The sequence below is a fragment of the Mytilus galloprovincialis genome, chromosome 13 (genome assembly GCF_965363235.1).
Source record: "Mytilus galloprovincialis chromosome 13, xbMytGall1.hap1.1, whole genome shotgun sequence".
NCBI classification, from domain to species: domain Eukaryota; kingdom Metazoa; phylum Mollusca; class Bivalvia; order Mytilida; family Mytilidae; genus Mytilus; species Mytilus galloprovincialis.
The window spans coordinates 50,281,602-50,296,429 of NC_134850.1; the positions used below are offsets into that span (position 1 = coordinate 50,281,602).

General features: G+C 31.4%; 1 protein-coding gene across 1 annotated transcript in view; it reads left to right on the forward strand.

The window, feature by feature from the left end:
- Window positions 1-9,974, forward strand: part of LOC143057287 (uncharacterized) — a 38,129-nt gene extending 28,155 nt beyond the window's left edge. The window contains exons 2-7 of the mRNA XM_076230572.1: window positions 1,498-1,782; window positions 2,702-2,860; window positions 5,041-5,328; window positions 6,071-6,112; window positions 6,663-6,744; window positions 7,348-9,974. Coding sequence (XP_076086687.1) covers window positions 1,498-1,782; window positions 2,702-2,860; window positions 5,041-5,328; window positions 6,071-6,112; window positions 6,663-6,744; window positions 7,348-7,864 — 1,373 coding nt within the window. The 3' untranslated portion in view covers window positions 7,865-9,974. The remainder of the gene's footprint in view (window positions 1-1,497; window positions 1,783-2,701; window positions 2,861-5,040; window positions 5,329-6,070; window positions 6,113-6,662; window positions 6,745-7,347) is intronic.
- The last annotated feature ends 4,854 nt before the right edge of the window (window positions 9,975-14,828 follow it).

Here is a 14,828-nt window from a genome sequence, read left to right on the forward strand (position 1 = left end):
TTTGTTTTATTTTTAAAATGCGTGACATGGAAATTTATAACATTTGCACGCGACAGTTCTCGACACAGACGTACACTTTGTTATGAGGCTGATGACATTTACAGAAATTGGTGATTTAATCCGTTTAAAGCCAATACTACGGGGCGCCGAATAAGACTCTTGTGGTTTTGTACTCGAAATTCAATTTTGTACGGACAAAAGTGAGTTTTGTTCAACAAAAATGAGTTCAGTTTAACAAAATTTGTAGCATACTACAAATTTAAAATTTTGTCAAACAAAATTATCTTTCAGTGGACAAAAGTTACTTTTGTCATTACAAAATTCATTTTTGTAACACAAATTTTACTTTTAAGTTTATATTTGCATACCTTTTTTGACAAAATTGACTTTTGTCATGACAAAAATTAATTTTGTCTACAAAAAAGAATTTCGTCATGACAAAAATGAATTTTGTCTACAAAAATGAATTTTGTCATCACAAAATTGAAGTTCTCATAAAACAAGTCTGTATCACATAGTTTTGTAAGTCAAAAATGATTTTGTTATGACAGAATTGAATTTTGTACAAAACCACAAGAGTCCCATTCGGCTTCCCGTAAATACGTCTCTAAAGGGTACTAAACTATTGGTTAACTATCAAATGTAAGAGATGGGAATCCAATAAATAATATTAAATGTTTTATACTTATTTTAAAGTGCTACCGTCATCCTTCATGCATTTCAAATCACAACTGAATGACAGTTCTAATGAAATAAACTATCAAAATGTCTGTTTTTACTTTCAATATACAGTCAAATCTGTTTTTAGAGACCACTTAAGGGAGAGCAAAAAAGTGGTGTCTTAAGACAGGCGGCCTTTTAATACAGGTTCAATTTATATGAAATGTACTACAAAGGGATCTAAAATTGGTGGTCTTTTAACACAGGTTTTTGCGTAGTACAGGTGGTCTTTTAACACAGGTTTTTGCGTAATACAGGTGGTCTTTTAAGGTGGTATCCAACACTTTCACTTAAATGAATTTGGTTCTTTTAATTTTCATTAAAGTTTGTCAAAGTATTTACTTTGACCCTTTAACAAAAATATAAAAATTTCATAAATTTTGAACCAACCGTTTTGTCAGAAAAATTACACTGATTGATCATTGAGAAGCTTAATATTCCTTTTACAACACAACGTAATTAAAACGTTTAGCTGACTTTACACAGTTATCTTCCTGTAGTGTTAGGTACCACCTTAACACAGGTTTTTGCGTAATACAGGTGGTCTCTTAAGAAGGTTTAATTTGGCTGTATTTGAAGATTAAGCACTATTCGTAGAAAATCTTTCATGAGTTCCCCAAGAAATATTTCAATAGAAGTCTGCGATATAGCTTGAACATTGTCCATATAGAATGTGGTATGGCTGCCAATAAAACAACTATCAATAAGAGGACATAATGGCAGTGAGCAACAAGACCTCTACGCTCGTTTAATTAAAAAAAAATGTTCTATTTACAGAAATTAGTGGAAATGATGACATGTACAGATGTCCAGACCATTTGTCGAGATCTATTTATCTTAAAACATTCGGAGAGAAATGTTATCGATACGAGAAAGGCGAATTATATTGGACGACGGCCAGAAGTCGGTGCACTGGAGAAGGAGGCGATCTTATCCAGATCAGGAATCAGGCAACACAAAACTGGGTCATGTCTACTTTGAATGAGCTACACTGGAACAAAAACGGTGTTTGGATAGGAGCTCATGATAGAGGTGATGAAATGAATTGGAGATGGGTTACCGGTAGGTTTGTTTTGTAAGATCATGAATTGTAGAGGCAGTATCTCAATGCGAATTTTATGAACTCCAAACGGAGTCGAGGCTATTATGTGGGGTATTCAGGTAATATCATGTCCCCATACAAACCAGACCGTCTCGATTGGGTTGGTTGATATGAGAATAATGAACAAAGTAAAATAAAAGAATGGAGAATAATGGCGTGCTTGTGTAATTATGGAGATAGAAAAAAAGTAAAGATACTGAAATTTGCCTTAAGCAGTCAAGAAAAGACACGTACAATCCAAACCCTCATAACGTTTAGCATGCAAGTGTTTGTGTAAAACAACAATTTCATGATAACAAAAGTCTCATTATGTTGATTGTGGAACTATACATATTTTTTTTCTCTCATATAAGATAATAACCATTTATGTGAGGAAAACCGAAATCGAAATTTTCATAAACTTTCTGAGGAATAGTACCCATTTTGTATGGTATTTTAGTTTTCAGATATCCAACAGCTAATATGCCAAATGCAGTGTGATGATCATTGTGAATTCCATGATTACAAAAATACGCTTTAAGAAACTAAAAATTATTAACTTAATTTTGCGAATATCTAAGATTTAAATAAACTTATGATTTACACAACATTCGAATTCTTAAAAAAAAATCAATTAATAACCTTGATAAAACAACATTTACAATCGAAACAAAAACAAACGCCCTATTGTTGGCCTTTATTTGCATGTTTGGTCGAAGAAATAAGATAAAATTTATAAAACTGTGTTAACAAAACCAAAACAAAAGATGATATATATATACAACATTTCGTTCTGTGCATGTATGTGATCTTAAAGGAACAACAATCAAACTATTTTTACATTCATACACACCATGATTGTATTTCATTTCTAACATTGATGATTTTGTTATTTTCTAGGCGAAAGGATAAGTTGGAGTTTTTGGGGCGGTGATCAGCCGAACTGTGACTGGTTATGTATGGAAGATTGCGGAAGCTTACGTCGTGATGATGGTGGTAGATGGCATGATAAACCATGTTCCTTCACTGGATTTACATACTCATTTATATGTCAGTATGGTAAGTGCTTTGTTAATGCGACATCACACATGTGGAGTATGATATTCTTAACCTTCCAGAGCACCTGAAATCATGCCCGGATTTTAGTTGGGTTTGTGTTACTCAGTCATCAGTTTCTGTGTGGTGTTTTGTAAACTAATGATTGTCGTTTGGTCGGTTTTGTTTTTGTGTTTTTGCAATGCCGTTGTCAATTTATATATCACTTCTGTACCTGGCGCTTTTGTTTTATCTACATTAAATTGGTACAATATAATATATATGGTGTAACAAAATGAAAAATAATGTCGCCAAAACACCTGATTTATAAAGTACATCATATAGACATATCCAAGACGATAGGATGTTGCTTACATTTTTATGGTGTGCCATCAATTCCAAAAGTTACATTTTCTTCTAACCAACTCTATCTATACCAACAACACAAGATGATTACATTTTTTAAAAATAAACATCTTTAGTTACTAGTAAAAGCCAAATACAGTATAAAAAGCATTCATGGTTATAAAAGGATTAACTCAAATGTATCACAGCTCATGTATGCTTGGGTAATAAGTAGGGATGTCAAAAGATCTGAAATTTAGTACACAGATGAATCTTACACGTCATTTAAAAAGTTTAGATTTTAGGTGGGATGCAGTGTTTTTGTTATTTCCTTTCATAAACATATTAACGAGAGACAAACGTACTACAAAAATAGCTTGATGCTCTATTTTTGTGTCAATTAAACAATGAATTGCCTATCATAATACCAATCATTGTTTGTGTACGTGTTCATGAACCAAATTCCAATAAAATAATAAATATTTGCGTATAAAAGTCCGACAAAGTAGACAATATAAAAATAAAATTATGTATCATCTGTTCACGAGGAATGGGTATTTTTTATATTACGACTTGCCTATTAATTTGTCGAGTACTCGTTGTCATCCCTAGTAATAAGTATATGGGCAAAACAATTACAGTCCTAAGTTTTTCCGTTCAAATATTGATAACTTTGAGCTTAAAATTGTCATAGTATTCCATTTAAGTTATCTATACTACTTTATTATGGTTGCTTCGTTTAATCATCTTATATTATTTATTGTAACATAAATTTAATTTTTTCCTTTGATGTTTTAATGAAATAATTTGATTAAAAAGTGTGTTGAGGGAAAACCATGGTATATTATCTGAAATTTGATGTTGTTCCATACTTTGCTAATTAAATATGCAACTCAACTAGAATCCAAAGGAGAGAAGGCGGAGCTTAGCTATGGTATAATATATTCATTTGCATGTTATTCCATGGCTGAAGCTCCACCCTTTTTTGAAAAGTATCCGCCTCTGGAAACCGAAAAAGGTCAAGATCTTCATTGGTTTTCATTTTATAAAAAAAAACAATAAATCATGATGTGTACCACATCTTAAGAAACCTTTTTCAAACTATATAGGATTGTCACGAGTTCCCTTAATTTTGGAAACAATATTAAAAGTTTCTTCATTCAGTTCTGAAAAAAATAAAATGTAACATTACAATGTAGTACCATTTCCTTTGCAAAAAATCAATTAAATATCGATTCAAAAAAGGAGGGGGGGGGGGAGGAATAAATATCGGCTTCAAAAATTTGTAAAAAAAAACACGATTCGTTTTGCGATCCGCATCTGTGCAGTGTTTTATCATTAAAATTGTGTTTTAATTAATAATCGAGTTCATAAGATAACGGAAGAAATCAGTTTGCACGAAAACCTTAAATGTATGAATATGCATTTTTCAATGAGATGAACAACCAGTAAAATATGATTAATTTGTAAAATACCTTGAAAACCAACAAAAAAAACCCAAACAATTCTTACGATCATACACGGGGTGCAAAACTAAAAAATCGGGGAAATCTTACATTTTCTTTACTTTCTGCAAATTCTGGGGCTCTTTAAAATGAAATACGCAGAGGATCACACACGAGGCGCAAACATGACTTGCGAGAGCTTCCATTTCATTTGATAACACTGTTACGTGATCAATTTCCAAGGTCTTCAAGCTGTCAATCATTTAATTTATATTACAAATTTTATATACCACGTGTCTAACTCATTAACATATTTAAACAAACTCATCCTTCGGATTCGTTTGTTTAAATATGTTAACTCGTAAGAACCATGGTATATATAGTACTTCAATGTTTCTATTCATCATTTAATAGATATGAAACCTGCAACAACTACAACGACGACGACCACAACAACGACAACCACAACGACAACGCCAACGCCAACCACAACAACTCCAACCACGACAACGCCAACGACGACGACTCCAACGACGACGACGCCAACAACGACGACGCCAACCACGACGACGCCAACCACGACGACGCCAACAACGACAACACCAACGACAACGACGCCCACCACGACCACAACGACTCCGTCTCATACAACAACATTTATGCCAACTCCAGAAAAAGGGGAGGTTACTGTAAATTTAACAGGTTTGTCAAGTCATGTATTTACATAGTGTATGTGTTCGTCTGTCTAAAGTAATAGCTATAGTAATATATATCTTTCGCCCCTCCTTTAGTAACATTTACCATTCCTTCCTGCAGTTTAATTTACTTTTTTGCAAAGTGTGACTTGAATGAGAGAGTTGTCTCATTGACACCCATTGACACTCATACCACATCTTCTTATATCTAATACAAGGTTCTTGGATATAAAACGAATGTTCTTTTTTTAATTGATTTTTAAATTTGTGATATAATCCTTTCTAGATGAAAAGGCAAAATAGTTTACAAAGGTTGCCAATTATTGTTAATAAACTACAATATATAAGACCGAATTAATATGGTTGTTTTTAATTTTAAACTTGTTACTTTCACTGCGGTTTTACAGACAATCCTAATGTTGATCTGTTTGTAGAAATCCTTAAATTCCTAAAATTTTAGAAAATGTCTTAACCCGAAGTAATCCCTTGCCATTTGCCTAGTAGCAGGTGCTTTGGTAAAAAAGGACTTAAATTTACAATTTAATGAACTATAGCTATATATACAGTTACAACTAATATACTTGGATTGCAAATTCCAGACGAGACATATGTGTAAGAAAACGATGTTTATTTTTACAATCGATGTTTTAACATGTCGAGATTTATGGGTTATCTCATTTTTCATCGTGCATTGTTCTATGTGCGTTCAGTTCCCTCCTTCATAATTGTATATACCTCCTTTATTTCAGGCATTGGTATGTTATCTGCGAAAGAGAACAATGTAACATCAGGTGAGCTGCTACATAAAATTCTGTAAAACATATCTTGTTCATCTCATACTGTCAACATTAAGAAAAGTAACCCATTACTCGATCAAATCGTTAAAACAAAAAGGGACAATGATTTGTTTTTCATACTGAAAGAAGGGATAAAGATACCAAAGAGACAATCAAACGTATAGACCGAAAATAAACTGACCTTGCCATGACTATAGTAGATTACTGGGGTTGAAGTCATAAAACTTTGCGCAGTGATCATAGCACAATAATCATGCTCGAAACATGATATCAAGCATTTTGATTGGTTGATTTTGGAGTATGAGAACAAAAAACTGACTCGAAAATTTTATGACTTCAAGGCCTGGTTTGAGTTTATATGTGAATGTTGAAAAAGTGTCAAACATTTGTTACCACGAAATGAAATAAAGCTGTAAGCAATGGCATTAGATAAAAAAAATTAATGATCTGATAATTCCGTTCTAGAACTAAAAGTGATATCATACTTATGTAAACTTTGACCACTTCAGACATTTGGAAATTAAAATGACATATATATTTTCAGGAGAATTATCAGGAATTATTATAGCTTGTGTTTTGGGAGCTTTAGCATTGTTGATGCTGCTGAGTGTTTGCTTTTTTAGAACGTGAGTATAGTGATATTTAAATCTGATTAATTGTGTTTTCAGTGATTCTCTAGACAAATTATTACTTAAATGTACCTCAAAGTTTACTAATATAACTAAATCATTTGCAATTGTTTCATGATTTTTAATGCAGAAATTATGCATGAATACAATGGATATTCGATTCTTGCTAAAGACTTAATATGTTATTTTATTAAAAGTGATACTCCGTACACGCATCCAATTTTATACATTCTTTATACTAAACAGATTTATATTAATTCAGCTGTATGGTCTTATAAAATTATTACCAATAAAACGTTTAACCTTTATCGAAGGTATATTACTATGTTGTTATTGAGCCATTCTTTTTAATATAAAAAGTGTTTTAGATGAAATGTTACAAAGCAACCTCAGTGCTGCTCTACTTATTTTTGTTTTCCATACTTATTTAAAAATATGTTAAAAGAAATGTCTTAATAATAATAATCTTTATTTGCCATATAAGTAACATTATACTTGTGACATAAACAAAAGTAACAACAACAATACAATAACTGATTTGAACACACACATATCAATATATATACAAGTAAAAAAGACGAAACTGCTTAATTATTTCAGGAGAAAAACAAAAGGAAAGGAAGATTTGTCAATGCATTTCGATAATTTAACTTACACAGTCAGAACACTATTATCGTCACAACCCAGAATGAGTAGACATGAACGAAGTTTAAATAATCAAGTCCCAACTGGAAGTCAGAACGTATATGCAGAACCAATTTCATGTACCACATGTCAAGCTAAACTACCGAACGTCTCTGTAATTCCCAAAGACTCCGGACATTACGCTGAAATAACAGAACAAAAGATGGTTGACAAATTGAATGTCTATCTACCGAAATATGATAATAGTGAATATGAAAAATGTAATATAGCTAAAAGCAAACTCGGAGTTGCTGACTCAACACAGTACCTTGACGTATGTGCAGGTGCAGATAGTAAAGCCGTGTACGAAAGTGTATGTGAAAACGAGGCAGAATGCAATGCTATGAATGAGCAGCTGGAAACGTCTAAGAACCAATATGATGAATGTGGGAACGTTGACGTACCAGATAATGCCCCCCAGTCACTATATTGACTTAGATGATGCAGTAGGAAACGGAGAGTCTGCCGACAGCACATCTCTACGGTTAGAACTAGAACCAGGAGTATACGAAGATCTGAACAATGTCAATGGACAACCATCAAGTTTGGATGATATCCTTGTCAACTGTGATGGCGATTTAGATTTGGCAAAAGCTCCAAGTGGATATAATAATAATATCTACGACTCTAAAGCATAATTCTATATTCTGACACTCACCAAAAAAGAAATAAACAATACTTAAAAAAGGCCAATTTACTAGTTTTTTTCTGAACATTGTATGTGTCGTAAAAAATAATGATGCTTGTAAAAAAGCTATTACCAAATATGTTAGCATCTTTTAAAAGAAGATTAAGCACAAACACTATGCAAACATTATAAAATTTTCAAAAATTTATTGTTTGCCATTTTTTTTCATGATGATATAGTGCTTGTTTGTGTAAAATAATTGTATATGTATATTAATGTATATGTCGATTTTTGTCCGTGTTTGCGTTTAGCATTTTTTGTTCATTGTTAATTTTCACTTCAGATTAAGGGTTATATATTATCTAATTATTTTTCTGTTGTTGGCATTGAGCTCCATTGTTTTATAATTTATTTCTGTTTATAAGTAAATAATATCTTCTGGTAGAGTTTCATTCGCATTGTCTGAAGAATGAATTACCATTTCTTACAGCGACTGAAGAAAATGCAAACATATGGGGAAAAAAATCTTTCTGGTCACCTAATACTTTAACCGACATCTAATGTCAACATAGGAAGTATTGTCTGTTGACAAGCCTTATATATTCCTTATTCATAATCGTTTTAATATCATCGAATACCCGGGTATCAAATGTACTGTCTTTCCTGATATAAAGCCTTTTGGTTTTGAAAAAAATTGGACTGCAGCTGACCAAAATTGTGCAACAAAGACATATGTGCAATAGTGAATATATTTGATGTAAAAGTGACATTTAAAGAAATTTTTGTCTGCTCGATTTTCCCAGAGTTAATTTTGGGGTTTTCGTGCAATATATGTATATGCATTGGATATTAACAACTCTACAGTGAGATTACATTTTGTTATTTTTGTTTTTTTATAAATGCTTAAATTTAAGCGTTTGTCAAAATGCATAATATTTAGATTATAATTCTATTTTTTTAACATATCAATGAACTGCTTATACATCCATGTATTTTTGGAGCTCCTTATTTAATGTTTTTATAATAAAAATAAAAAAAGAGCTTAATGAATTGAAAAGTGAGATTGTGGTTTTGTAATACCTCATTATACAAGGTAATGAAAATTAATCAAATATGCCAGCATTATAGCAGGTCTATGCAATGTAAAACTTCTAATTGATTTTAAATAAGGGTATCAAACAGTTTGATTTTGAAATATTGATATTTATAATGGTAGGAACAAATCATGATATGATATGTCTTTGAATTGATAATTAGGTAAACAAGGAAAACCCATGACTAGTGTTCACCCTCTGATAATAAACACTTCACAGAATCTACGAAATCAAAATGTTTCATTTAAGCAATAAAAGCTTATAATTTATATCTTGTAGCATTTAAATGTTTATTTTTAATCATGTTGTATTGTTTTATTAGTTTTTTATTTGAAACAGTCTTACGAGGATAGAGAACTTTAAACGGCATTCTTCTTACTTACCAAATTATTATCTTGATATCTTTCTTGCTTTATATTGCCATGCATAAACATGCATAGTTTTCTAAATAGCATACATAATGTAAGACCAAATACATTCTGTATTAAATGCATGAATGCTTTCATAGAAACAATATGAATTCAGTTCGGTTTTGGTTATTTGTTTTATTGTATCGAAGATTAAATGTTTTGCACTAAATACAAAATGCTTTTGTATTTTTCTACATGTGAAAGTTCTAATTTTGGTATTTTGGAATTTCAAGTGTTCTCTTATACAAAAAAGATATAAATGTTTGAGAGACCATGCATTTGTAAAGTGAATCTAATGTATATAGTCACATATCTTCATACAATTTTGTAAGAATTCCATTTTGTTTATAATTTTGATTTTGATATATATATGTTCATGTTCGATAATAAAAGTTGTTACATTTTCATTTATTTCTGGGATTTGCTGTCTTTTAACAGTAAAGAGTGTGACTTTGATGCCCTATCTTCGGTAGATTTTTATATTCATTTGTACACGTTTACTAGACTGCTGGTGATAATAGAAAATAACGAATTTGAGTCGCCCAATATAATGGAAATAATACTCGTAAATGTGTAAAATTTGTTTAAATCCGCAAAACTGCACAAAACCCCCCAACAAACCCAAGAGACCTGCAAAATGTGAAAATTGAAAAAGGAAAATCCTATTTGTTTTTGATGCTGAATTAATTTTGATTACATCGAAGATATAATAACAATGCAGACCCATGAATTTGTGTTCATGAATGGATATTTCCTGTCGCACTTGCTGCAATGTTTACGTAAATAAATTTGAATGGAGGAGTGTAATTTAAAATTCCTGTCTATTGAAATTATGTTAAATAATTGATCCCCCAAAAGAATCATCATATATACATGTATCAGGATTTTAATTTTGTGCGTCCACAAAACACTCATATAAATTTATCTATATAGTGTGAATATTGAAAATAAATTGAATAACGGTTTCATTTTTTTTTCAGTAACCTATTGTTTTCATTTTTCAATATTTGTGTTTGACCTTTTCTTTTTAAATAAATTGAGTCTTGATGACTTGAAAAGCTTTAGTCTGTAGTTCTTCCTTAATTCTAGACGACTTGCAGATACTTCAGGAATATACTGAATAAACTCATCATAGATACCAGGATCAGTATGAGTGACACGACATGTTTCAAGCCTAGTTTTACGTCTCAACTTTTTCATTCAAATTTTGTATTTACGCAAGGCGCGCGTTTCATCTACAAAAGACTAAATAGTCTGTTACACATTATTGATCATATTATGGAATTTTATGCAAGTGCAGTAGAAGGGAAGGATTAAATAAACTCGTCATAGTTACCAGGACTAAATTTTGTATATACGTTAGCTATAATACCAGGTTTAAGCCACCAGTTTCAACATTAGTAAATGCCAATAAAAAGTCAAGAAATATATCAGTTGTTTTCAATTCGTTTGATATGTTTCAGCTCTAAATATTGCCTTTCGATAAGGGACTTTATGATTTGAATTTTCCTTGGAGATCTGTATTTTCGTTTTCCTTTTTTTTAAGGAAATGGGGATCAACAGGTTTCTCGAAATATGAAAGACATGAAAAATAAATAATAAGATGAATAATGGAAGACACTTATGTAGGAAACAGGAGTTATCCGAGCTGGAAACTTTGTTACCCTACATTGCTTTGCCTTCAAGAAACACAGACAGTACTTTACTAATTAAAAAACAATATTATTATTACTTTTCTGTAAGATTGTTGCTTTTTTCTCAATTCGCCTCGATCTACTTATATCACCCAGCGTTGTCTGGATAGTGGATCTTTATTTTTATTTTAAATATATAAACTTGTCAAACAACCTGTATGGAATGTTATAAAATTTGAACAGAGGCTGTTTTATGGTCAAACAACAGCATTCAGAGCAAACTTTGAAAATCTTTTTTCTGGATTTTACTAGACGATTCTAAATGGACCTAGTTTTTTTTTTTTTTTTTTTTACAGTAAACTGATACAGTATAGGGCCAGACATTTTCGGTCATCACTAACTCTGTCAAACCTGCATTGAATTTTATGAAATTTAGACAGAAGCTGTTTTATTATCAGTATACAGAGCAAAAATGTTTGTTGTTTTCATTTTTCCGTATTCTATCTTATACATGGATAACTTTTGTCACATTAACTGAAAATGTGAGAAATTAGTACCATAATTAAAACATTCCATAAAAATGATGTGCAATACATCCAACGGTCACCGACCAGGATGATGGTCGAAAGGGTAAATACTCCTAAAACTTTTAAATATTCACATCATCACACTATGACCGTCGCCTTGCCCAATGCCACAAGGAGCACATGTCAATTGTTCGAAACCTTGCTTATAAATGCAACTCAATATTGTATTGAGCTAAGAAGGTCGTGATCGTAATGTATTGATGTTTCTTAAGTTATTTTTTTACGGAACATTTAGGAGAAATAGCATGAACGTGGTTGTTTATAAATAATATAGAATTAATAAGAAATTATCGAGTTGTGGGGTAGGTATGTTGTATCTTGGTTTGCTGATCATCTAAAGCAACGGTTGACATTTTAGTCCATTGTTAATCTAACCATTATAAAAAGATGTAAACTTGTGTGAAATCTTTATATTTAGTCAGTGTTGTGTAATTCAGTATAAGGTCAACAAAAAACATGAAAACAAACAGACTTTATGTATAAACCAAACGTTATAATAAAACTGAACATATATAATTATTGACATGATGTAGGTAACTTTATATGCTGCTAGGTTAACCTTAAATCAACATCATACACCTGACACATTTATTTCAAGCATGTTGCAATCAGTTATTGTATATTTTATAAACTTTCTTATATGTGAGGGTTGTTCGGAAAGAGAATGCGGATAAGGTCACATTAATGTTTCTTTATTATTACAATGCGTGTCATTGAAGTTTGAAATATTTGCAAGAGACAATTCTAGACATAACGTGTACATTGTTATGAGGCTGGTTATAATAAAAGTAATTACTGATTCAATCCGTTTTATAGTCCAAACGTCTCCTTGTATATCCTGAAGCAAAGGGTACTAAACTATTGATTTACTACTAAATGTTAGAGATCCAACATATCAAATTAAATATTTTATACTGATTTAAAACCTGTCAGCCGTCATTCTTCCAAATAAAAACTAAATGACACCTTCATTGTAATACATGATGAAATTGCCCTTTTGGATTATAACCCTTTCATGTCAGAATAGAAATTTTTTGATCCGCTGTTTTCTTCAAAGTTATTGGATTTCTAGAATTCCAAAGTTCTTCATATTTAGTGAGATTGTTCTTTTACTCACAAACATCATAAATCAAAAACAAAATTAAAACACTTACGCTCGTAAAGATGTTTTCCATTTCTACATTTTATATCGATTGATTCAAAGTGAACCGTATTTATCACCTACAAGTGTATATACAATATTAGATCAATATCAGAAAAATATCAACTTTCTTGTATGAGGCTTAGAAACTGGGGAAGGGCGAGGTTCTTTCGAGCAGTACAAAAAGTTGATATTTTTCTGACATTGACCTAATATTGTTTTTATACTGCAACTTAAATAAATATATTGATAGCTATTTAAATTGTAACACAGATTTCAAACTTATTTTCATCCCTTAATGACCCCCTGACTGTAGAAAAAGTGTTCCATGATGAAATTGACAAAATACAAAATATAGCTGTGTTACTGCATTTAGTTTAGTATGACGTCCATTTTAACTCCAAACTAGACAAGTGCACATTTGTATTTTTTAAAATGGTCAGATGAAGCCCACCTCTTGGTGTGGTATTTTCTCGATGCGTTGAAGACCCATTGGTGGCCTTCGGTTATCTGCTCTTTGGTTGTTGCTTAGTCTTTAGTTTTCTTTGTTGTGTCTTGTGTTCCATTATTTGTCTCTATGAGTTTGTCTGTCCCTCTGGTATCTTTCGCCCCTCTTAAAAAGGCAACATAACATTATGTAGCAACAAGATAGCAACCTAAAAACTAAAGGTACCGCCCTCTAAACCCGAAAACAAAATACATCTAAAGGTCACCATGCAAAAATGGAAGTGAAAACCATTGACTAAAAATATCGATCAGTTTGTCGCATTTAAGTGCTTCTCTTTCAGTTTTTTTGGATGTTCTTTAACGTTAGTAACTTAAATATTTAAAGAGGAACTACGGCATAAGGCGGGATTCAGTAACTAGAGTTTTATAGAGAACTCTCAGACAGTATGTTGCTCTCTTTAAATATCTTTTTGTAAAATTTGTCGTATTATTATTGTCTTTATGTTGTTTATCCTGCACACCATTCCACTCAATCAAACAATTGTGGTTACTTCTGCACTTTTAAAATGTTATCCATCTGTAACATGATTTTATAGTGAAAACACTGAGACTCGAGTTCATAGACTTGAATCAGGTTCGAAAAATGCAAGCTATTTCTAGTTTTTCGTAGATAACTTCATTTTATTAGATTCTTTGCAAATAGCTCTTACACAAATCTTTATTTAGCTGCATTGAATGGTGTCGATGGGTTTTTAACCGAAGTTTTATTTAATTTTTGTTATCAAAACAGGGATTTTCAGTTTTCAGTTTCTGTTTATTTTTGAGGTTGGATTTACAATGATATAAACTAATTTGAAACAGTTTATGTTTGAACATATATTGTTTTGATTTATGATTGCAATGATTATTGTTGTTGCACGTTCTGCTTTCACAATCACTTTTGACATACGGACGCATGTACTTACAGATGCACTATTAGTTGTCAAACTTAAAAAGTGTGCCTTTTTTTTGAAAATTTGAAACCACTCCACCCCCAAAAATATGAATTTTCGCATGTGTAAGTGTCATAAATAAATTATCAGTTTCTCGAATATCTTCTAAAATTTATGTTAACTATAGAGTTTAATGAGAATATTACATGTAAATTAAATACGTGTATTTGACAATAATAGAAAGAAGGCTGAGTCACCTTTTAAGTAGGTGGTAAACCTTTGTGACAAATAAAGTTTAAAACGTGTTTTTTTTAATAGTTTGACGAGCTTGACTGAAAATCAAAATATTTATAATCTGCATGGTAAAAATAAATAGAAAGCGTAAGTCACACTCTTTCCCTTTAACTACACAAGGAACTGTGAACGAGGATATATAAACTTATTTGGAAAACTAAAATATAGTCTAAGTAGCAGTTGGTTTCATTCAAAAACACCATTGTTGTGTGAAAATACTTTATGTATAA